This window comes from Lissotriton helveticus, chromosome 8 (assembly GCF_964261635.1).
Source record: "Lissotriton helveticus chromosome 8, aLisHel1.1, whole genome shotgun sequence".
Taxonomy (NCBI): domain Eukaryota; kingdom Metazoa; phylum Chordata; class Amphibia; order Caudata; family Salamandridae; genus Lissotriton; species Lissotriton helveticus.
In genome coordinates, this window is record NC_136069.1 from 907,544,130 (window position 1) to 907,570,356 (window position 26,227).

General features: G+C 39.8%; 1 protein-coding gene and 1 long non-coding RNA gene across 2 annotated transcripts in view; one reads left to right on the forward strand and one right to left on the reverse strand.

Annotated features, from left to right (window-relative positions):
* The window catches only part of CPOX (coproporphyrinogen oxidase), a 23,305-nt gene extending 8,384 nt beyond the window's left edge, over positions 1 to 14,921 (reverse strand). The window contains exons 1-2 of the mRNA XM_078658919.1: positions 14,305 to 14,921; positions 1,319 to 1,467 (exon numbers count right to left, since the gene is read on the reverse strand). Coding sequence (XP_078515045.1) covers positions 1,319 to 1,467; positions 14,305 to 14,788 — 633 coding nt within the window. The 5' untranslated portion in view covers positions 14,789 to 14,921. The remainder of the gene's footprint in view (positions 1 to 1,318; positions 1,468 to 14,304) is intronic.
* A 3,159-nt stretch (positions 14,922 to 18,080) lies between these two features.
* LOC144771812 (uncharacterized) overlaps positions 18,081 to 26,227 on the forward strand; it is a 103,595-nt gene continuing 95,448 nt past the window's right edge. Inside the window, exon 1 of the long non-coding RNA XR_013599488.1 lies at positions 18,081 to 18,213. This is a non-coding gene — a long non-coding RNA (uncharacterized LOC144771812). The remainder of the gene's footprint in view (positions 18,214 to 26,227) is intronic.

Genomic DNA, 26,227 nt, shown 5'->3' on the forward strand with positions numbered 1-26,227 from the left:
AAAGAGCGAGTGTGCGTGTACGATGGTTAACTTTTAGCTGATAAGACAATACTCCCCACCAATACAATGCAAAAGAAATTCAACCTGGGGGGTGGTTTAGCAAATGATATCTCCAAGAACACGTTCCACCACTCATAGTAAACCCCACCCTTCCAAACAGTGAACCGCATTTTGGTCCGTTCCTCACAAAACAATCCTGGTTCTCATGGTGGTCACCGCTTAACTCGAGTACTGCTAAACCATCTACAGAAAACAAACATAGATCTCACAGAACTCCAAAGGTGCCAGGAAGGGGGGAGTGGGGGTGGTCGTTTGTGTCTGTGTGCTTGTCTGTGTTTGTAGCCCATTCTCAAACTGCCAGACTGTCTTCTTGTCAAAGATCACAGTTCAGAATACAGTCTCTGGTCCACAAATCACTCAGAATCCATGCACTAGGATCCCTCTGCAGGACTCACCAGATATATCAGCTCTCCAGGAACATGAGATAAGCCAATTACAACATTTTTGCCACTCAGCTATACAGAGATATTCACTGTGGAACAACCTGCCTTTTCCCAAGAAAATACACAAATATTTATTGAACACCAGAAAGCATGTAGCTCCGCCTCTTTTACTCAGCCAATGGAATCATGGCTCATACCCTAGAATATTCTAGCTGGCAATCTTTAATTACAACCTAATCTCCTCTCTTTCAGGAAGCTTTTAAGAATTTATCTTTTTCCCAGCCACCTACCTACTCTGACTTTGTTGTAAAGCTTCATTGTTTACACCATTTATGAGAGAAAATGTCTGCTACTAAATGTATTTGTTCTATGGTCTCCAAAATATAGGATAATATCTTACTAGAAAACAGTTAAATAAGTAAAGATTGCTCTAGACTCTTCAATGTATTAACACACACACATACATTTTAATATGCAAAGGACCCATCCGACCGAACTCCTTAGCCAACAAACTGTTCATACCCCTTTTGGTCCAAGTTAACGCTCTTCCATCTGCGGCTTCAAGGAGTATAGGCAATCATCCTAGAGTACAACTGCTTTTATGACATTACTAAAGAACTTATGCGTGAACGAAGCATGATGACTGCCCCACTCAAAGCATTCCAAGACAGTCTCAGCATGATGATGTGTTTTAAAAATACCATAAGCAAGTAAATAAAGAATAAATCCCATGTAAGTTGGGATATTTTGCAAAAAGTAGCAGAATCCTAGGCATAAGTCACAGGGAGAAAGGAGAAGCAAAAATCGTTTTTTGGGGTCATGGGTCCAATTTGATTCCCAAACTTATAAGCCATAATTGTTTACACTTTGTATACTTTACCATCTTTTGTTTTGAGAGATTTCCCACGGCTTTTCATCTGTTGAATGGATTCCTCTGAAAGATAGCCATGAACTACAGAGACATTGACGCCAGCCTTTTCAAAAACATTTCCATCCTGAAGCACACAGCTGATGCCTCCACCACCTAGAAAGATCAATTGTAAACAGAAAAAGTTATAGTAATAATTATTGGGAAATAATGCCGTCCTTGTGAATTCATTGGGAGATACTAGTATTTGAGCCATAAAACATTTTAAACTAAACAGAGAGAGAAATCACAGCTATGGGATGGAAATATTTAAATAATGTAGTTAATAACAATGAAATCAAAAAGGAGGTTGGGTTTAGTCACATAAAAAAGGCTCGATTGCAGGTGAAAATATTTGCAGGACTGGTGAATTCCTATCACCAGATGCCCAGGACATATTGTTCAGTTCCACAATAAGAAGTCATGTTTATGTTATGCTGTGGACAAGCACACTCAACCACCTGCAGCAGAAACCTTTGGTTGACAGTTAACTGTGTTAGAGGCCATGAGACAGAAGATTGCCAGCTACGACAAACATTGTATTGCGAGAGATTATATGTTTTGGTGCTTTTGTTGCACAAAATCCAGTGGTGTAAAATCCCATATTTCACAGGGAACTGTGAAATATGGTAATCATTTCATGGGTGCCTCTGAAATACAGATTTCATAATCATGACAGCCCTCAAGCCGTTCTACAGAACTTTAACCCTGTCCGGGCTACTTGGATTATGCAACATGGAGGGACCAAATTATGAAGCAAAAAAATTGACATTATACTGCACATTTTGCCAATATTATTTTTATCAACAGAAGATAGAAAAAACATTTTTGGTGAAATCTGCACATCATGGGGAAAATGTAGTAATTCCTTTATTGTGGTGTAAATAATGCAGCTACAGAATCACCTAAAATCCATTGACCCTCACCGTTGCCCATTGCTTTAACAATTCATTCAAGAAAGATAAAAAAGCCTAAACACTTAGATCCCAATCAGAGGCAATTTTTAGCGGCACTTTGAAGAAAACAGCTTCGTCAAGCTTTCTGCCCTCAAAATAAACAAGGGGAACACATTCTGCATTGTAAAATGAGGGCGAACTGCACCATGGAGCGCTCCAGAGGGTGCTGCTTTTTTCTGCCGCTTGTGTTCATTTTCTACTCAAGTGGCAGCTTTCTCAACGTGAACGGTCGCGACCTGCTGCGACCGCCTGCATTGGGAAATCTTGCGAGAGGCGTAGCGCACGACGATTCGCACTAGGGGATGGATCTTCTCCCTTGCGCTCACCAACTTAACATTGGCAAGCCGGGCATGAGAAAAACTCTGCAGCGCAGCGGTGTTTTGCCAAAACTCGACATTCCAAGTGGTGGGCAGAACTCGGTGAACTCTGCCAGCAAAGAGGAATTTTTCATCAACCACTAATAATATGGTCAAGTAAAGAAGGTCAGACTTTAAATGACAGCATTAATCTTCAGCTGGAATAAGGGGCACTGGATGGCAAGTATATACTGGTTATATTTAAAGTAAATTTCGGGAAATACCAGATTTCGGGTATAATGAAAAAACTTGAATATTTTAGAGCCCTACCATGATAAGATATCTGGCCTAAACAGACCCCATTCCTAAACTAGAGCCTCTGCATTTACTGAGCCTGTAAAAATTCAGAGATCTGACACATCTAAAGCCCTGATATATTCGGAGTACAGTTTAAATCAGAAAAGCGTGAGAATCAAAGCCTTGCTAGAATCTAAATCCTAACTTACTATGAAACTTGGTGTGATCAGAGAAGCTATTATCATACCTATCAGTTACCGAGAATGCTGCTATGAGCAGTCACCTCACTGCATGGCTCTAAATGGAACAAGTGGATCTCGTCCTAGTCATAACTCGATATGTATACCCCGATATTAGTTGTAGAAAAATCCAGCAAAACTTTCTATTATATGGTACGCATGCAAGCAAAGATTTTTTTAAACTGCATGCCGCCATTAAAACGTATTTTTGTTTATGTTGAAAGGTGCAATTAGCTAAATAATTTCATGTTTTGAAACCAGTAGTGCTAGTGGTTTACTTGTTTCAGCTCCGGTTCTCTTCAACTTAAGTATTTATGATTTAGGTAATCATTACAGCTTACTATTGCAAATGAGCCCAAAAACACTAAGTGCCAACTTCAAACTGATTGCACTGTTTTTGGCTACGACTGAGATAGTCCTTTAGCATCATTTATGGAAGAAAACATGTTCTAAGCTGCAGTTAGGGTACACAGGCGCTCCTTATCGGCCTTACAAACTTTGCCTACTACTAAAAAGGGAGCTCTTCGTCCACTGATACTTTTAGTGAGGAGTCAATTCAGATAATGAATGGTTGAAAATCTGTGCAAATAATGCTGGATCTCTAGCAATTGAACCTGCAAAGGCCCCGTCAATAAGCCATGCTTGGTATAAAATAAAGGTCTGTTCAGGAGATATAAACTGGTTTGGCCACCAATTGTTGAAACCAACTCTATATTTTGCCATTACCTAACACTAGTCTCACAGGTTGAATTAAAGTTTTTTGACATGGTATGGATTTTCAAATGTGTTAGACCCCTGAGCTTTGACTGGTATTTGCTATGTACTTGTGCATCATTACTTTATGCATCATGAAGATAGTTTGATTTTCAAAGCATATGTACGGTAAATCAAATTTAAATTATGTTTTATATGAGTTACTGGATTCAAAATATTTCTTCATTCAATAGGTGGATACATTTTAACTGATTTAGGGAGATTGTTGAAATAAAATGTGAACTGGTTACAATGTTTTTTCATTATTTGTATTGGTTGAGGAGTCAAATCTCGGAGAATACTAAGAATGAAGGCTGTAATCTGAATCACATTTATTTTAATGTGATGTCGCCCACAGCAATATCTGCTGAATGCTATTTTGCTTGGTTCTTTTCCTTGAAAACTATGCTTCAATTACAAGAGGAAAATACCACAGCAATATTCAAATTGTACGTGAATCACATTTTCCAATTTCCGAACACGTGCACAGTCATAAATTTTGCTTCAAATGGCACCAATGTCATGTAGTTACTTAGTAGAGAACTAACAGATCACATGTTAGCACACACCAGTTAGGCACATTTCTATTTCCTTCATAAAACATAACAGTACACTAGGGGATTAGCCGGTTGGCCAACAAATTAACAAACGGTATTAAGTAACTGAGTCAGTGGGTACATTTTAGACAGAAACATACATGCAGGAAGAATGTGCTTTTGCCTTAGTATTAGTTCTGTGGTGCTATCTTCCGTTGAACTGTGTTGAAATAAGACTCGAAAAAGCTTCACGATAACAACTCAAAGTCCATACACAACTCCTTTGGGCACATTTTAAATGAATCATATTACTCTCTGAAAGCTTTCATATGGCTGTGGATTTACACTGTGCACATTACCAATATCATTTTATGATCCCTGTGGTTATATCCGGCCAAATAATCTATCCCTTTCAGCAATGCTGCCATTTGTTTATTACTTATTTTATTTTATTCATGCATTCTAAATAGTGTTAAAATCCCACATTATGGTGAAAGAAAGTCGTTATTGTTTGGCCTCATGCTTTTATCTAAAGGTAGAGACTATTTCAGGTACTAGTCATACGGAGAAACGTCCCTCCCCACAATGCACCAACAGTGAGAGCTGTGTTGTCTGAGTCCTACGAATGAGAAACCTTGTTAAAAAAAGTAAAGGGTTAGCTCATAAAATTCACCAACATTGTACCAAAGACCAGCTCAAACTCTGGTCACCCAAAACCCAGCTCCTACTCCTTGCCCCACTCAAACCTGGAGACCACTTTCTCTTGCCTTTGGTGTCCTTTGTCTTTAATATGCCCAAAGACGAGAAACAGCAGAGTCTCAGGGATAGACATCTGTAACATCATACTGCTTCCTATAATCACATTTATTGTATGTAACTACAGGGCACTGTGGTGATTGCATATCTCTTTAAGGTCTTTTAGAACTGTTATGTGTAATGGAACCTTCTGTACTGTACTGAGCTTTGTAGGAATGTTATGATTCATTATGCTGTTTCCTGCTGGTTCTACTGCATGCATTTTCTATCTTATGAACTACGTGTCAAATAAATACTTATACACCACTTCGAGGAGTACGCTTTATTAATGAAGATGTCACAACAGAAATGGCAACGAGATGGGCACAACTTGTAACATCAACTTCTACAACTTTTTCTTCTGCTTCGAAAATTCACCGGCACCATTCACCGTTTACTAATTTTCCACTCAACGTGAATCGTGAGTAAACCAAAGGAATTTTCTTATGGAAGCACCTTCCCTTCTAACTCGTTTGTGGATTACAATGTTGTAGCTCCAACGTTCTTCGTTTATTAACCGTTGATCTGAATTTAAAAAGGGTTACCCTCGCGTGTACACCCATATTGACTATTTTGGTAAAAAGGCAAAACTAGACTGAAAACCGATCGTGCTAAAACGATATCTCATGACTCTAAATACCACCGTGCGAGTCAGTTTGATTAGCTGTGTGCATCTTTTGAAAAGCATTTAACGCTTACCGAACGCACAAGTGCAGCCTCGCTCTTCACAGCTTTGATTCACGCAGCGGCAACGCCTTTGATGACTCAATTCTACGCGCGCATACGTCCAGTGTATCTACACGCACCTACGTGTGTTTCTTCGACGTTGCAAGCGTCATTACGCTCGCCACCGCCATCTTGTGGTTGCTAGGACAACGCTACCACTGAAACAAAGAGCGTTTTCTCCAGACTTCGTGTGGGTATTTATAACTCATTCTTCTCAAATTTTCAAGCGCTTTCTACTGCAAACAGATCGGTTAGCGCATTTTACTTGAAGCTTTTCATTTCTGTTTCATTATTTTAAAATGCATGCAGCGTGAAGTCTATCCTTGAAGCTCATTCTTTTTGTTTTCTTTAAAAAAATAAAAGACAACAATTTTATTGTCAGTTTTTTAACAAATAATTTCTTTATTTTGTGACATTTTGCAACATGTCTGTTGAAGCTACTCCTTTAAGATCCAACCCAACAGGAGATACCAATCTAAATAGAGACACCCATCTACCTTATCTTCAAATTAACTCTCCTAAAGAATTCTTATCAATCCCGGGAGAACCAGTGGTGTCATGGTTAGACTGGAAGGAGTACTTTTTGAACTATATAGCGAACTTGGAGGATGTCAATGGCATTTTTACTCCTGAAAGAAAAAAAAGAATGTTATTGTACTCTTTAGGTCCTGAGGGGCTTCGCATTTTTAATGAAATGCATAAACATCAAAGTGCGGAAGGAGATTTGGATGTTTTTAAAGCAGCTATTGTTGATCTTGATGACCATTTCTCTCCTGTAGTTTGTATTGCTGTCACCAGACATTCTTTTTTCCACAGGAAGCAACAAAAACATGAATCCATTGAGGAATATGTTTCTAGTTTAAAAAAATTAGCTGCAAAATGTAAATTCGCACAATTGCATGACGATTTAATTAGAGATCAGATTGTTATGTATTCTAAAAATAGAACGTTGCAAGAAAAATTGTGGGTGGAAGGTGATAATTGCTTGAAGGATATTATTGCTTTAGTGAAAAAAGCTGAACTTTCAGAAAGATGTGCCAAAGTTACTCTTTCGCAAGATAAAAAGGAGGAGGTGGTTGGTAAAATTGTAGAAAAAAAGAATTTCTACTCCAATCAGAAAAAATGTGAAAAAAAGAAGCCAAATAATTTTGACAAGAAAAAGTATGAAAGCAGGGAACAGAAAAAGTTTAGTAATGTTGTGTGTTACAGGTGTGTCAGTTATGCACATTCCGCCACTTATGAAAGATGTCCAGCCAAAGCTGCTAAGTGTTTGGAGTGTGGTTTAATTGGTCATTTTTCAAGGGTCTGTAATCGCAAATCTAAACAAAAACCGAAAAGCAAGATAGCTTGTGTTCAAGAAGATAGTGATAATAATTCATCTTCATCAGAGAATGACTCACATGTTAATCTTATAAAAAGAAAAGATGTTGTGGTAAACATTACAGGTTCTTCCTCATCTAAACCTTTGTGTTTAATATCAGTGGGAGGTATAGTCATCCAGATGGCTGCGGATTCGGGATCTCCTTACACAATTGTCTCTCAAGATGTTTGGAGGAATCAGTTCGTTGACAAAATAGGTCCTTGGTTAGAAACCAATGATGTTTCCGTGGAAAGCTATACGGGGAATGACATTGATTTCTTAGGTTTTAGAACCTTAATGTTTCGTTTTAAAGAAAGAAAAGCTATAGGAAAACTGTATGTAGCGAGAGTTGGTCCATCTGTCTTAGGGTGGAGGGACCAGAAATCGTTAGATATCATTCTGAATCCCAATAGCAAAGAACAAGTTTTAATTTCGTGTGAGTCTGAGGATACAAAGAAGTGGGTACTTAAAGAATTTCCTGAAGTATTTTCGAATCATATGGGAAAACTCAAGGGTTTTACTCATTGTATTCATTTGAAAGAAGGTGCAATCCCGAAAGTCCATAAAGCTAGAAATATACCTTTTATAATACGTGATGAGGTTAAAGGGGAATTGGACAAAATGTTAGCAAATAAGGTTATTGAACCTGTTGAGGCAGCAGAATGGGTTTCGCCATTGGTCGTAGCTCGCAAATCCAATGGCAAGGCCCGTTTGTGTGTAGATTTGAGGTATCTAAATAATAACATTTTGGTTGACCAGTTTCCCCTACCAAGGATTGATGAAATGCTCTCCTTGACACGAAATGCTAAATGGTTTTCAACGATTGACTTATCAGCTGCTTATCATCAGGTGGTTCTGGACAAGAAGAGTAGGCATCTAACATCTTTTTGCACACCTTTTGGCTGTTATAGGTTTAAGCGAATGCCTTTTGGGCTAGCATCAGCCGCTGCAGTATTTCAGCGCATGATGTCTAATCTCTTCAGCCATATACCTGAAGTCGTGTTTTTTCAGGACGATATTTTGATTATGGGAAGAGATAAGACACATCACGACACCATCCTTAGATAGGTCTTAGAAATTCTCAGAAGCAATGGATTAGTAGCTGAAGGAACTAAATGTAAGTTCTCTGAAAGATCCCTTACATATTTGGGACATGAGATTGGCACTTTTGGTATCAGACCTAAGACGGAGTTGGTTGAAGCCATTCTTAAAGCAAATGCACCCAAATCCAAGGATGATCTGCGATCCTTTTTGGGCCTAGCAGAATTCTATGCGAAGTTTGTAAATAATTTTTCCCAAAAGACGTACGAAATGCGTCTTTTGATGAAAAATAAGGTTGTGTTTGAATGGAGTGATGCTTGCCAGCAAGCGTTTGAAAACATAAAAAAGGATATTGCTCAAGCACCGACATTACAAGGCTTTGACCCTCATGCTGAATCCATTATAACCACTGATGCAAGCGCTACTGGTATTGGTGGTGTCCTTACACAGATATCCAGTTCTGGGAGTGAAGTAATTATAGCTTTTGCCTCTCGTTCGTTATCACCTTCCGAAGAAAAGTATTCGGTCATAGAGCGAGAGGCATTGGCGTGTGTTTGGACCATGGAGCACTACAGAAAATTTGTATGGGGAAAGAAATTTTTACTGAGGTCTGATCATAAACCCTTGACAAAACTGCTCACCACAGAGGGTCTGTCCAGAGCTTCTGCTAGGATTGCTAGACTGTCAATGAGATTACAGGATTATGTATATGATGTACAGTATGTTCCTGGTACCAAAAATGTCATAGCGGATTTTTTAAGCAGGTTCTCTTTACCGCTTAAAGAATTAGACAATGATCCATGGAATGATTACTGTGTGGCTGGAGTTTTTGATGATGTTCCTGGTCTTTCTAAACAGGTCTGGCAGAAGGAATACCAGGATGATACAATTTTGCAAGTAGTCAAGGATAAAATTACTAATGGATGGTCAAATGAAGCTAAGGTTGATCCAAACTTGAGGCCATTTTGGGAGGTTAGAGACGAGTTAAGTGTTGAAATGGATTTTGTTTGCAGGGCAGGAAGGATTGTACCTCCTTCTGGCATTAGAAACCAGATCATCGATATAGGCCATGAAGGGCACCCAGGTATAGCTCGTACCAAGAGAAACATTAAAATGTTATATTGGTGGCCAAAAATTGATATCGATATAGAAAGGAAAGTTCGTGAATGTTTCAGTTGTGAGAGTGCAGACAAAAGCCAGAAGACTTTAAATCATCCCTTGTCGTCCTTAGGATGCCCGAACTTACCTTGGGAGAGTGTTGCGTTAGATATCCTTGGACCTGTCTATTGGCAGGATGGGTCTTTAAGATACATTTTGGTCTTAGTTGATCTTTTTTCCAGATGGTTGGAAGTGGAAGTCGTTCATGTTGTGGATACTAAAACAGTAATTAGATTTCTGGAAGGGTGTTTCTTGAAAGAAGGTTTTCCAGCCTCTATTTTAACGGATAATGGAGTCCAATTCAAGTCTGAGGCTATGAAAGTATTTTTGGGCAATATTGGAATTGAACAAAAGTTTACAGCTTTGTATCACCCTAGGGGTAATTCTGTCGTTGAAAGAGTCAACAGAGTTATTAAAGGGGTTTTGCAATTGGCAAAAAGAGCCAAAAAAAGTTTTGAGGATGAACTGAGCAAGCTCATTTGGTCGTATAGAATAACTATTCATGACACTGTAGGTGAGAGTCCCTTTGGTTTAATGCGTGGGAGATTTCCCCACTGCAAGATTAATCCAGGCTGGATGGGCAGGAGCAAAAGGTATGATTGGGATGTGGATCGTGTTAAGCACTCCATTAGTATCTCTCAGGATAAGAATAAAGAATTCTTTGATAGCAAATATGGGACCAGAGAAGTGTCTGTGAGGGTTGGACAATGGGCGAGAGTAAAATCTGGAAGAAAGCCAGGAAAATTGGAATCCAGGTTTTCGGATCCTTTGCGTATCACCAAAGTCATGAAGAACACTGTTCAATTTGAGGATGGAAGCATTCACCACATGAGTCGCATAGCTTTAGCTAAGACTGGCTTTACCTCAAAAAATTGTGAGGATAAGTGTAGAGATTATTGGTGGTTGAATGTTTTTTCAAATTTAAAGGAGGGGGAAGTGCGGGATGTTGCTGAACCTCTTGATTATACAACCCTGCCTGGAACTAGCTCTTCCGTTCCAGAGCTTATCGATGGTTCCCTCGTACCACCCTGTTTTGATGCAAACACTATTGTTGGCCCTAGTCCTGATTCTCAAAATCCTGCAAAGGATGTTTCCGATTTTCCTTCTGCAGAGGACACACATAATGCTGGTGTTACGAAGTCTAGCAGTTTTGGTAGGCCTATTCGCATTCCCAGCAAATATGATGATTTTGTTCGTCTTTAACTTTTCTATTTATTTTCTTTCTTTTGTGTTTTTAGGAAGGGAGATGTGTGGTGATTGCATATCTCTTTAAGGTCTTTTAGAACTGTTATGTGTAATGGAACCTTCTGTACTGTACTGAGCTTTGTAGGAATGTTATGATTCATTATGCTGTTTCCTGCTGGTTCTACTGCATGCATTTTCTATCTTATGAACTACGTGTCAAATAAATACTTATACACCACTTCGAGGAGTACGCTTTATTAATGAAGATGTCACAACAGGCACGCTGCACCCGATAATGCTGTTAAAAGGACATGAAAGTACCACAGTGGTGGCAAGACGTCAATTGTTACTTTAGTGTTTTCCAACAAAGGTTCAAGTATAGGGCTGGACACAGTGGGGCACTGCAGACGCTGGCCTAAAGAACAGCAAGGATTAGTGCAGCACATACTGGAATGTTGGGGGTACAGCATACATAAAGTATAATGAAAGAGATGTGGTCCCCTGAGGGAAAGGTCAAGGGCATATAACCTAAACAATGAGCATATAGTTACTGGTGGATTATATCAACATGTATTTGTGTTAATTATTCAGTTATTATAATTTACTAGCCAACCAATGGGCATAATTTAAATTTCATTACAAATTGATTTAGCGAAAATTAAGCTGTAAAAGTACATCCAGTGGAATCAATTGTAGAAAGTGTTGAAGTGTTTCAGCCTGCACTGATCAGTTACTTTTCCTCCAGTCACTGTAATGTGTTGCTTCATGTCTTACAGTCTTTAGGTAGTTTATTCACTATTGTAGTTCTTCCATTTCCATGAATGCCTCGTGTAACTTACATTCCACAGCGCACACTTTGAAGGAATGTTTTCCTTCAAAGATGCATCGCTCGTGGTTTATGCTGGTCAAAGGACTCTAACTGCTGAATCAACCATTCAGCAGTTGGACATCCTTCTGAATGGAAGTGCTCCTGTGGTTATGCTGTTGTACTTAAGAAGAATACATCTTATTTGATTTACAATGCTTCCTGTTTCGACTACGTTGTGTCTACTACTTTATTGAAGTGACATTCTTCACAGTCACACACACAAGAGCAATCACCATTACCCTTTCACACAGTAAATGCCAGGAATAGATATTAAGGAATGAAGCGATTACCCACATCATGAATTAAGGCTTTGGATATTTTTCACATGATCCTCTGTAGACTTCGTCCTGGTGAGGCCGAAAAACGTAGGTTGAAATGTGTCATTATGCATTACACACTGGGACAGAGAGAACAGTGAGATTCCTGTCTCTGGCAACAGTGTCCTGCGACTAGCTAAGATTTTTTTAGTTGTTTTAGAGTATCTCTCCTTCGTGGCATTAGCTGACAGGTTTCTTCTGTCTTAAATTGATTCCCGCGTTACCTTAGATGCAGCTTTCTTTTCCCTCTAGTATCTGGGCAAATCCTCAGCTGTCTTTCGTGGATGGCAGATACTTAAGTCACAGTATAGAGGAGTTTCTTGTTGATTTTTATTTCGTTTTTTCATGAGGAACATTTGAGGCTGATTTGATTTGATCTTTTTGATATTCTGGATTAAGTTTCCTTAAATTGAGGTTGGCTTCTCGTAATTCTTCTTAGTTTGGTAATCCTTTGTTATATATTTATTTTTACTTGCGGCTAAATTCTTCTAGCTTACTTGCGTTTCAAAGGTTTATAGTGTCTTTTCTTCTTGTTTCTGGCCACAGTGAGGTGGGTTCTTGGTGCGAGGTGCTGCTCATGCTGCACTGATCTTCTTAGTCTGCTTCTCTGGTCTGCCTCCCTGGTCTGGTCAGCCAAGATTGTCGCCAAAATGTTGTGAAGATGTTCAGGTAAGCAGCAGGACTTAGTAGTTACAAGTTAGATTTATTAAGTTACAGCAGAGCAACACACCTCAACAGCTGACCAGACCATCAACTGACAAGTGTGGAACATTCAAGTGCCACATGGAATGTACACAGGCATTCTGGGAGGCTTAGTAGGTGGGAACATAGAAGAAGGTGTAATGACAGCAGGTGGTCATGTTGGGAGGAGAACAAGTTTACAAAAGACACTGCAGATAACTGTTTGTGCACGGTATTTTACATGTTGAGATCTGTTAGGTAATGGTCTAGGATAGGAGCTTTGCATACTGTTGCATTTAGAATAAAACTGGCATTGGGAAATAAAACTGGCCTAGGTGCTTAGGAATCGTGAATAGTCACTCGGTTATAATGCCTTACACACTAATGCTTCACTTTGGAGTTACATTGCTGTTGAAACAATGGCATTAATTTGGGGCATCGACCTAACAGGATTCCGCAGTTTATTTAAGAGTTTTGTAAAGTGCTATGTGCAACCTTTTAGGCACTTCAGAGAGCTGACAAGAATTACATAAGAGATATTCAGAGAGGAAGATATGGAACGTCAGAATCCCATCGGAAGGTTTAGAAACAATGCCTGAAAAACCCACTCCCTATCGTATTAGCAGTATTCAGTTCAATTAATTCCAATAAACAAATCCCTGCAAAATATATTTAATTGTAGCCAGTATATTTAGTGTGTGCTGTAAAATGCATTGTTTGGCCACTTTTGCCACCAACTTGTTTCAAGGTATGAGACATTCTCCTAACACTTGTGTAATGGGTTGATCTCGCTCTACTTGCTAAGTGCAATTACGTCTTGGTATGAAAAAACCTAGGGCTGGGTTGCAGTTCTTGTCCATTCATGGCTTGGAAAACAGTCTGCAAATGGTACGGCCTATGAAGGAAGAGACGAACACGGAGACCTGGGAATGAAAAACGGACCTGGGAATGAAAAACGGACCTGGGAATGAAAAACGGACCTGGGACTGAAAAACGGACCTGGGACTGAAAAACGGGCCAGGGATAACAGGGCAAAGAGAAGGGCAAGGAGGAAAGCACGGGATGGGGTATCTAAGAGGGTAGCACCAAGTAAGGATTCTAGGGAAGGAAGAGGACTCACCAAGAAGGGAGACATAAAGAGCAGCAATGGGAAGGAAGAAGTGAGAAAATAGGCATGTCACTGAAGGAGGCACAGGAATATGGTGGTTCGATGCAGTGAAGCCTTGGAATAAAAGGGGTGATTAAGGAGGGGGAGAGGCCTGCAAAGAAATAAAGATAGAGACTTGGACAGAATTTAGTTTAGCATGAGGGACACAAGGGAGTGATGAAACGACCGAGGGGACAATGTAAAGGGATATGTGGCAAGGGTGGCTGAGCATGGTCAGGGAATACTCAGGATGGAATGAGAAAGGTTTGTATGGATGTGAACACTAAATAGCAAGTGGATAGGAAAGAGGATGATTCGTATGGGACTTGGATAGTAAGGGGTAAAGGGACAAGAGGCGACACTGGAAGAAGGAAATATGGGACGCCGGTGATCGAGGTAAAACCTTGGAAAGGGAAAATACAGAAGCGACAGCAGGCATGGGAATAAAACTACTGATGCGAGAGCAGAGTGTGAAAAACTGATGTTTGGGCATCGATTAGGGGTTAGAATTAGAGTGGGGATGTTTCTGAGATACTACGGAGACACATGCGCGAGCTAGCAAAAAGTGAATGCAGATGATAACTCCATTGCCTGCTTACCTTCTTCCCGCTGCCAGCGGTGCACGATGAAGTCGGTCCCGCCGTCCGCCTCCTGGAGGGCTCGGCACACCTCGGCCTGGGTACCCAGGATCAACAACTCCATTCGAGTCTTCATGTCCCGAGGGGCGCTAAGAAGGGTGGAGAGAGGGGACACCGGCGGAGCCATGAAACCAGACATGCGCTCGAGCAGCCTCTCCTCCTCTCCAGGACTCTCCTGTCGGGCCATATGTGCTCGTCGCAGCCCGCCTCCTACCAGGGCACCCCCGAGCAACAGGGCTGCCCCTGTCAGGACCCAGCAACCTCTGTAGGGTCCAGCACCGCCGCTTCTAGGCCCCTCCGCAGTGCAGAGGCCCCGGCGGGAAGACACCGGGGGTCGGACGGGCCAGCATCGGGAGGGGGCTACAGCAAACCAGGGGCCCCCAGAGAGGCTCCGGGAATAGAAGGGCTGCAGCGCCCTAGAGGCGCCCACCCGCAGAAGGCACATGACAAAGAGTACAGTCTAACAACCGCACTACAGCCAAAAGCAACGTAGCTGGACTGAGTGAACCTGCTGCGTAAACTGGGAGCTGTCAAAGTGAAAGAAGCGTGGACTGCTGGCTGTGCTACAGTGCGCACCCACTCCGGCGCATGCAGTACTGCACGTCCTGTTCGGCGGTCATCTTAGAACCAGGCAAATCCAACGTTCAAAAACCAAATGAAAGAGAAAGAGACATTAAAGTGAGCTTCCGCCTGACCCAATAACAGCGGTAGTTCAACGAAAACCACGGAAGTGCAGCTGAAACACTGTACTTTATCAACTAAATATCTCACAGTACATTAGCTTTTATACTAAACCTAAACCATCGTGACTACCACGCAAGTTGCTTTAACAGTTTTCAAATATTTCTTTTGCCCGCGAGCACGAAGCGTCTGCTTTTCTGCCTCAGTAATGACAAAGTGGCGGCCAATTCCGTTTCAGGCCAACTGTAATAGACAGTGTATTATGACGTTCATGGGTTATCTCATACTAGAGCCACCGTTCCGAATGGAACATTTTCTAGCATATGCGAAAATAATGATTCTGTTAAGAACACAAGGCGAGGATTATGCTTTCCCAATCATTGCTATTCCATGTAGCAGCCAATGAAACAAGCATTAGTAAGGTATTATTGAATCATTGGTAGTTGTAAAGAAGGATCCTCCAAGAATTGTATCAAAGGGTAAGTTTAGTAGAGCCAAGCAGGTACAACTTCTCCAGTCCAGCTTCATACAATAACTGACTGCGCTCTCTACATTCTAGATCCTAGCTGTAGTGCATCTTCCATCACCATGGTACCAGTAGGATGCATTACACCCAAGACACCACATCTTCCCCCTTTACATTAATAACAAAATTAAAGCAACACACTTTAATAATTCAAAACAATTCAGTTAATGAACTACACAAAGGTAAACCCACATCTTCCCCTTCAAAACAACAACAGCAGAAATAATTTTGGAATCCACACACAATTTAGCAACTCCCGAAACGAGCAGGATTTTTCATCTGTAAAGAAAATGCATGTGGTGTTTAGATAATCAGACAACTGTGTAGAAGGTGCAAAAGCAGACAAATCCGCAATTTTATATTTCAGCCATAGAGTTCATTCCGTTGCCATTTAACTAGGTAGATAGAACACAATTCTAACAATTGTATGGAAACATATCATATGTCAATACCCATCTAGAATTATGCCTGGTTACAATATCATTTAATCACCACAATGAAATTAGCATCTTATTGATTGTATGTTCCAAAAATCATTAACGTACGCACAATGGTCCAACGGAAGACAAGTTTGTAAGCAACACCAAAAACTTTCAAATTAAACCTTCCCACATCCTATTCCTTATTAGACGTAACACAAAACAAATCATATTATTCTCAAATATGATGAATACATCCAAACTCATAATACGTGTCCAAAGTCATAATTTACACACTTCTTTCCACCAGTAACAATACCTAACTTGTTCTGAACAACCCACCCCAAGATTGAGTGGCCAACCAAGGTAACATATAATTTCCCAAAACACCTCCTACCATCAAACTCAAAAGTCATCTTTATGAACCCGACCATTGGAATCCTTTCCCCAGTAAAGCTAACAAGTTGAATATCAGGAGGTAGTAACTCTTTTCTTAAGGTATCAGCAAAAAGTTCCTTCCAAACCTCAATGTTGATAATAGTGTAGGGTGTGCTAGAATCGAGTATAAAGTTAACCTTGACTCCCCCTATAACAATGTTACAATAGGGCCCCATCTTTGGACTAGGATTACTGTGCCCACATCTATGACAGACAGGAATCTTATCAGCCATATTTATAGAGGACACGAGCAAAAATTTCCTGAAAAAGAAAAAATATATATATCACTACTGTGTCAGGATGAACTAACCTGAAACCGCACACAATGTCAAACTTATAAAAATAAGAACGACCTTTAATTTTTTTAAATGTGCACCTCACCGTGCCAATTGCATTAAAATGGAGAAAATTTCATCCACACCACCATGTTAACTATTCACACTATGATATTCTCAAATGACTACACAAAAAAAACGTGCACTCCCCCGTTAAATGTATAAAATGGATAAATTATCCATAGTTAATAAATAGACTTACACCCACAAAGTGTGACCCACAAAGTGTGACCAAATGCTATAGAAGAAGTACGAACATCGCCGTGTTAAAACTCGCCAAATATAAATATAATTCACTTCTAAATGTGCTGTAAAGATGACGTGCAGAAAGGGTGAGAAGATAATTTTCACCAGCAATTTTAAAACGTGAACGTCACATTGTTAAGATGTATTAAAATGAACAAATTTCATGCACATCACCGTGTTAAACTTATCTAAAATGTGTGCACATTACCGTGTTAGCACACCACCATGTTAAACCGCTCAATTAAAAAAATATTATAAATTCTTAAAATGCAAAGTGTACATAACTATATCATATACATTACCATGTAAAAATTCATTAAAATTTCGTCTGCGTCACTGTGTTAAACAGACTTTCCTTTTAAATAAACCAGAGCATAGTATAAATGTTCCTACTTATAAGAGAAGGAAATCGATGCAGAGGAATTCCAAGATCAACAACAACTTCGCTTGTCTAACGTTTTAAGCACTCAAAATACTATTTAAACGGTCATCTTATAGTGAACAATCAATATTCATAGCACTTGACAAACCGTATTTTTAATATGCACACATCACCGTGTTAAAATAAACGTTTTAAAATATTCAGTTCTTAAAGTGTTTAAATTCTAAACAAAGTGTTACTATTATATCACACAATATAACATAAAAGTTAAGGTGTGCACCTCATCGAATAACGTAAATAAAATAGATGTGCTTAATTATGGTGTGCACATCACCGATGAAACTCCAGAATTAATTTATAAATCGAGTTGAAATCGATGCTCAGTAATGCTGAAATACCTAGAAGTTTCAGAACGACATTCGGCAGTATCCCTCAGTAGCTTGTAGAATGATTCTAAATGATCGAGTGCAGACGACGTCCTCCTCTTGAATGAAGGACATACACTGCAACTAACCACAATGTTAAGTAAAATAATCACAATAAATACATTTGATGTGCTGAAGGACCAAGGGTGTGCACATCACCGTGTAAAATTACTGTGTTAAAAGCGTGTTAAATCACTGTGTTCAAATGCTCCAGAAAACCGTCGCCGTGTTAAATCCCAAAATGGTGGCCACGTAGCGTCAAGTCGTGACCTTCCGTGATGACGTGAGGACATGGAGTGTAGGGTCAATGAGTCACACTCGCAGAAGAAGAACGTCACGAAGGATCGCGCAGCTTCTTATGCCTCTTGCTCAAAGAACACCCACACGCTTGAATGATGCACAGCCGACGGTTGACCAGGTACCATTACTGTGCGTTGTTATTTCCAAACAGTAACAAGTAAAGCCTTATCTAAATCACAGGCATTTGTTTAAAAATCTCAATATTTGGCAAATACTGGCTCCATCGACACGCACAAATCTTGCAGGCAATTAATTCGAAAATTCTTCGAACGGTGCATCAACTTCAGGCTTAAGGGAAATGCCTTTTACTTCTTGATATGAACTCAGCTTCCAAACAAACGCTTCAAAGTCATATCTAGTATAATGCATACAGTCTTGCTAAGATATTAAATCATCTGCAAGGTTATTTCCGAGTGAATGTCAATCAATGTTAAGGAATAGTCAATTGAAGGAATAAAGGAAAACTATTCCTTTTAATTTTTACTTACAGTGCGTTGTGGAGTCCATGTAAATTCTTCAGTTTGTAAATGAGAAGCTTCTTCTTTTTTTTTTTTTAAACCAGGAGAATAGTTGAATTTTCAAAATAAGTTAATAAAAAAATCCTTGCGTAGGTTCTTTAATTTTCCTGCTTGTCATAATCCAATCCCATCCTCAGTCGCCAAAATGTAAAGAAGGATCATCCAAGAATTGTATCAAAGGGTAAGTTTATTAGAGCCAAGCAGGTACAACTTCTCCAGTCCAGCTTCATACAATAACTGACTGCGCTCTCTACATTCTAGATCCTAGCTGTAGTGCATCTTCCATCACCATGGTATCAGGAGGATGCATTACACCCAAGACACCACAGTAGTATCGTATTGGTAATTGGAGAGGCTGTGGCTTACCAGGTTCGAGTCTGGGGAGAAGTTCAAACGTCCTGTGATTCTGGGAAAATCACATAATATCCCCCTGCCTAAAAAGGAATGTGTCAGTGTGAGTCTGTAATGCAACTGGTGCTCATGTGAAGTGCTCTGATACCTTTGGCTCCAGTTTTCGTTATATAAAACTGCAACAAAAATGCATTTGGTTTCACCTATGGGATTAATAATAAGAGGTGAAGGTAAGTGCTCTCTGTGTAGGATGAGTGGTGCATGAATGAAGGTTGAAAAGTGTCTGAGTGCAGGGTAAAAGTGCCTCAATGCATGGTGATTGATGTTTGTTTAGCACAAAATGAGAATTGTATGAGTGTACAGGGTGAGAGATGGTACCCTGTACAAGTTAAGAGGTATGTGAGCATAGGGTGAGTGGTATGTTAATAGTATAAGTGCATGGTGAGAGGTGTGGCTGGAGGGTGCTTGGTATGTCAATGGTGTGTGAGTGCAGTCAGCATTGTGTTAGTAGTTGATGAGTACTATCCAACTGCCAGCGCAATGTGAGGGTGACTGCAGAGTAATGTGGGTGAGTGGTGTCAGAGTTGGTGAAAGGCATGTAAATATTGTGCAAGCTTACAAAATGAGACAAATCCGTGCTATGTCCTAATATGCCGGAGACAGCTGCCTGCAAAGCAAATATGCAATTTCCTTCATTTGCTCCTCGAGCTGTCACAGTTGTTTTCTGTTAGAAAGCACGGGTCAAAAGGCACCTTAGGTGCAGAGTGCCTTCGTTGTGCCATAGTGCTCATGAATGACCATATGGAACATTGTTATGTAGAGACTGTAAATCGAATGGACACTAACTATCAATAAAAGAAGAAATAACCTGCATACCTGTATACATGCCATGTGTTACTTTTACTCTTCATGTAGGAGATTCACTTCAAATCGATGTATGGAAATTGTTGAGTGCAGGAGGTGTGTCAGTACCATGCACACAGCTTGCTAGTCCATGTTCAGATGTCACTGTTCTTTGCTTGCCTCTCCACTGTGTGCCGGACAAAAAAAGAACAAGCATTGGCATTGCCAATAGGTCTTGCGTTTGGGACCTTATAAGTGTTTAGCCATGCAACAGTTGATGTTGTTGCACCAAGGATATTGTGCTGCATAATTAAATACTTATAAGGTCCAAAAAGCGAGACCTATTGGCTATGCCAGTGCTTGTTTGCTGTGCGTGCTGTCACTTCCTGCAATGCCACACTTCGTGATGTCACTTCCTGTGATGCTACCTAACTTGGAGAGTCCACCCACTTCTTTTTGTAGGACTTGTGCCCTGGCTGTACTGACAACTGCAAGATTGTTCTCTGGATTCTTCACACAAAGGCGGCTGCCGACTAAGAAGGAGCAACCTATGGAAGCTCCCAGGGCCAGCTATTGCAATCTGCATACATCTCTCCAAAGCCCAGTGTATCGAGCCTCCCCTTTTAAAGCATTAGAAAGAAACAGAAAAGGAACAAACAAATTAAGAAATGGGGCTACCTGAGCCTTACTGACTAGACCCCGGTCCGGACCCAATGACGACAGAGGGTCCAGACTGGACCACAACAACGGCTGTGCCCCCCCAATGCTCCGTAAACCTGGAGGTCCGTAGACCACTGCACCCAAGACAGAGGCATCAACCCTGCTGTTAACGTGAGCCCACTACCTCCCGTGTCTTAAATGACATGCAGATCGCCTCTCGGGCGACTCCAGCGCCCTCTGCCTCGACCCCCTCCAGGGCAGAGGGATGATTATCGTCTGATGGAACTCACCCACCTATACGTAGGAGTCCAGGAGACGTTCCTATGCTGAGCCTCCCCATTTTGCATTAGAAAGAAACACCGTAAGAGGACAAAACTTTGAATAAAAAAATAAGAAATGTGGATAACAGCATTATTAACCTGGTCCAGGGCCTACTGTAGGAAGATACCAAGAAGCAGGATGATGTTGGTTGGTAGATTTATTGTAAAGCAGGTCTGGTAACAAGTCCAGTCAAGATCATAATGCCAGCATCATTCCAACCTTCCAACCTCCCAACAAACCCACATTTCAAATGATGCAGCAACCAACACGAGATAGACACGAGTCACAATCTCGTGCTATACAACACACCTCCCTTTCTGTAAAGAAAAAAAAACAAAAATAAATAAATAAGATACATACAAGTAGAAATATAACATATATACAAAAAACAATATTACACATTTTCTATTTACAACAATCTCTGTTCCATACAATTGGTATCATTCATAGTAATTTTAATTCATCACAAAATCCTTGTACTTTTCAGGAAGACGATGAATTCTGGTACACTTTTTTGAAGAAATAATGGGAAGCGTAGGTGTAACATTTCCATGTGCAAGATTTTCTTCATTGTTTGATTCAAAATCCAAAAACGCGTTACTGTCACCATCAGATCTAATAACTTCCTTGCCCTTAAATATAGAAACTCTGTTCAAATTCCAAACGCTACCATCATCAATTCTAACAGAATGCTTAAAAACTTCAATAACTTTCTTAGGATGTGACCAAATTTGGCCTCCTTTCAGAACACCTTCCTTTTTCTTAATGCGCACTAGATCACCAACAGAAATAACACGTTTACTCACTGATCCTTGTTGCTTTTCCATTCTCTTCTTCATCTCACCCTTATATGCACTCACTCTATTACGCACCAAATCATAGTCAACCCGTGAAAATCCACAATGATCATTCAGTTTTTTTTAACCACCATGGAGTTAGTCGAGTACTTGGTTTCCAACCTCTTAAGAGTTCAAATGGGCTGACCAAAGTGACAGAATTTGGTGATGTTCTATAAGACAACAACATGGATTGAAGAGCATTGCGCCAATTCAACTTGCCTTTAACAGAAAGTTGAATAGCTTCCTTAACTACTCTATTGAATCTTTCAACTTGGCCATTGGCCTCTGGGTGGAGAACAGCAATCCTTTTGTGTATTATGCCACATTTAGTAATAAAACACTCAAAATCTTTACTGGTAAATTGCGGTCCATTGTCCGTTACTATCTCTTCTGGAATTCCTTCCCTGCAAAAAGTTTCATCCAAGAATTCTATCACATTCTTTGTTGTTATGTCCCTTACCATTTTAACCTCTGGCCATTTCGAAAAATAGTCTATCAAAACAATTCCAAACCTTCCTTGTTCAGGTAATACACTAAACGGACCAATAAAATCCAGACCTAATTTTCGCCAAGGACCAAGAGGATATTCCACAGGACAAGGTTCAGATCGCAAAGGAACAGCAGATTTGTCACTATTGGCACAATCTGAACATTTCTGGACAAAGTGTTCCACGCAACTATCTACAACTGGCCACCAAAAGAAATCTTTTATTCGTCTTCTAGTAAACGAAATTCCTAGAGCCCTTCATGAGCAATGCCAATAATAGTATTCCTCAAAGAATGAGGAGGAATAAATTTGTCACCTCTCATGAGCAAACCATTTTCAATTGCCAATTCATCTTGTACTTTAGCATAACTCATCATATCACCTGAAAACTTCCTTTGTTCCTGCCACCCTCGCAAAAATGTATTTCTTAACTTCCGTCAGTTCAATACTTTTCTCCATTTCCCTTGTCCAAGATTCCTTACTTAAATCAAATTTCTCCCCATATACCAACATGACATTTTGGGAAGTAAATGCAACCTCACATTCATCACCGTCAATAGAAACTTCACAAGAAGTATGCAGTCTGGACATGCAATCCGCATGGACGTTAGTCTTCCCCTTTACATAAACCATTTCATACTGGAATGATTGCAGTCTAGATGCTAGTCTAGCAAGATGAGCTGACATAGAACGACCTCCACCTGGTGCCATCATATAAATAAGAGGTTTATGATCAGTTTTTATTGTGAACTTTGTGCCCCATAAGAATGTTTTGAAATGTTCATCCCCCCAAACTGATGCCCACAATTCCCTTTCGATAACTGAATAATGTTTCTCAGCATCCCTTAATGCCCTTGAGGCATATGCAATTATCCATTCCTTTCCACAGTCATTTTGCATGAGAACGGCACCTAATCCAGTGCTGCTAGCATCAACCATGACAGTACATCTTTTCCCAACAACAAAAGGTTTCAAACACGGTGCATTTACAATAAAGGTTTTAAGACTTTGAAATGCTTCAGTCATCACATCACGCAAGACCATAAAAATCTTGCATTTTTCTTTAAAAGAGGTCTGAAAGGATCTACTTTCGATGAAAAATTGGGAATGAATTTTGCATAGAATTCCATTAGTCCTAAAAAAGCGACTAACTGTTCTTTTGAAATGGGTACAGGTGCTTTCATAATGCTTTCAACATGCTTCTGCTTAGGTTTAATCCCAGCACCACTAATAGTGTGCCCTAAATATTCTACTTCTTTTTCTCTGATTTTGCATTTATCAAGACATAGAGTAAGACCTTTAACAGATAATGCAGATATCACATTTCTTAAATTGTCATCATGCTCCTCAACATTTTTCCCATACACAAGTATATCGTCTTGAAAAGCGACCGCCCCTGTCAAACCGTCAAGTGTCTCTTTCATAAGTCTTTGAAAGACTGAAGCGGCACTAGCCAACCCAAAAGGCATACGTTTATATCTGAAAAGACCTTCGGGTGTGATAAAGGCCGTCAAATTTTTAGATTCATCATCCAAGACCACTTGATGGTAAGCACTTGCCAAATCAATGCATGAGAATACTTCAGCACCCCCTAACATTGAGACCATCTCATGAAGGTTTGGCAAAGGATGTGCATCAACCCAGATGGAAGTATTTAGACTGCGAAGATCTACACATAATCTCAACTCGCCGTTGGATTTAACCGAAATCACAATCGGAGAAACCCAAGGTGACGACTCTATGGGCTCAATAATATCTTTGTCGCACAAATCCTTGAGTAAAATTTTAAGTTTGTCTCTATATGTAAGAGGTACATTTCTGACTCTGTGCCGAACAGGAACAACACCATCATTGAGCTTTATTGTGTGTTTGAAACCTTGATACTTACCAAGTTTCCCACTGAAAACATTTGGAAATTCCGATTTCAATTTACTGAGTATAACATCCCCATGAGAATTACTAGTGCCTACGATAGAATACACAGGAGGATTAGCTCTAGGATCAATCTTAATCCCCAGTTGTTCTTGGTGAGGCCATCCTAATAAAGATTGACCTGACCTTGCAACATAAATCTTCCCATATGTAGATTCATCTGCAAAAGTAATTTTTCCCCAAAAGAAACCTACCAAATCAATTTTGTGTCCTGTGTAACCTCCTGGGGAAATGTCAGGTTTGAGTAAAACCTTGTTTGGCCAATTTGTTTTACCACATCTAAACCAAGTAGGGTATACCATGCACATGAATCAACAAAATCATTTATAATCATTCCATCAATAACTACATCACAAGATGGAAACCTACTTACGCCCTCACTCCCACAAATATTAATTACAGTGTTCGTATTATTTTCATTTAGAAATTCATAATCATCAACATCTTGAACAATGTTAACTTTCTTAGTAGTAGATTTGCAAAATTTAGTAAAATGCCCCTTCTTATTACACTTTGAACACATTTTATCAAGGGCAGGGCAGGATTTAGAATTTGCTAAATGATTAGGACTTCCACATCTAAAACAAATCCATTGAGTGTTCTTCCTTTCATTTTTAGTATATTTAGGTTTCCAATCATTCTTATTATTGGAATCGTTTTTTTGAATGAAGGGTTTCTTAAATTTATCTCCTTCTTTTGAAACGCTGAAAACGTCTCCTTTTTCATTTCCTCTTATTTCCTTCACGAATTTCTCAGAATGTTCAATTGACCTCGCAATATCAATAGCAGCATTTAGAGACTTATCAGATGTTGTCCAAAGTCTTTCCTGAACCTTTTTATTATTTGTTCTCATTAGTATTTGGTCTCTCAATACTTGTTCATAAGTGATATGCTCAAAGTCACAAGTAACAGCAAGCGATCTGAGAGCAGATACGAAATCTTCAATTGATTCATCAGCAAGTTGTTTACGAGAATAAAATGTAAATCTCTCCATAACAACATTCTTTTTCTTCCCAAATCTTATTTTCAACTGTTCTGCAGCGCGGTCATAAACATTCTTATCACCAGGATTGATTAACGCAGGTAAAGTAAGGAACTCTTTTAATCCGATTCCTCCAAGACAATGTTTTAAAAGAGAAAATTTTCTCTCTGCTTCACATTCTGTTCCTTCCAAAACTTCTACATTGGCTAAAAAAACTGGTTCCCATATTTCCCAGTCGATAGGTGGATCACCTTTGTTTGCCAAAAATGAGGGAGGAGGAATAATACCACTCATTGTTTAATATATAAGAATTGTACTACTATTTTATGAATTTATTTGAAGATAAAACCTTATAAAATTAGCACAATGTAGAACCAAAACATCCAGAATAAAATTGGTACCTTAATCCAAAGCTTAATCGAATTTTAAGTTTTTATTTTCGAGGATTCCAGCCGTCTTGAAGTTGAAGATGTCGAAATCACGACGAAATTACCTTTAAATCGGAGCTGACGTATCCAAAATGGCCGCCGTGGTTATGACGCTTTTTTTTAAAGGAAATAGAGGTTGTTTTGCAAGCGTTTGACGTCAGACGTTCATTCCTGTTTGAGCGTTTGTTTCTTTAGGAGATAGGAATGCTCGCTCGCCCTGAAACGGTGAAGCAACCTGGCGCTGAATCACTCGGCAAAAATATCCCAGTGCCTCATGTGACAACCATACCGTATCTTACAGGCAGACCTCGCAGGCAAAGAGCGCAGAAGTTCGATGGTCAAACTCCGAAAAGGGGTAGAATTATTTTTTTTTTTTTCTCGATGAAAATAAAAAAACTCGAAATAAGTAAGAATACTTCTCTCCAGTAGTATATCGTCCAATTTAAAGTTCTTATCCCCCTCGTCGCCAGTGTAGGAAGATACCAAGAAGCAGGATGATGTTGGTTGGTAGATTTATTGTAAAGCAGGTCTGGTAACAAGTCCAGTCAAGATCATAATGCCAGCATCATTCCAACCTTCCAACCTCCCAACAAACCCACATTTCAAATGATGCAGCAACCAACACGAGATAGACACGAGTCACAATCTCGTGCTATCTCGTGCTATACAACACCTACGACGGCAAAGGATGGTACTGATGGGACCGCAACAGCTGTAAGACTCCCGTTGCATCCTGGGCCTGAAGGTCCGGTGATCACTGGACCCACAACG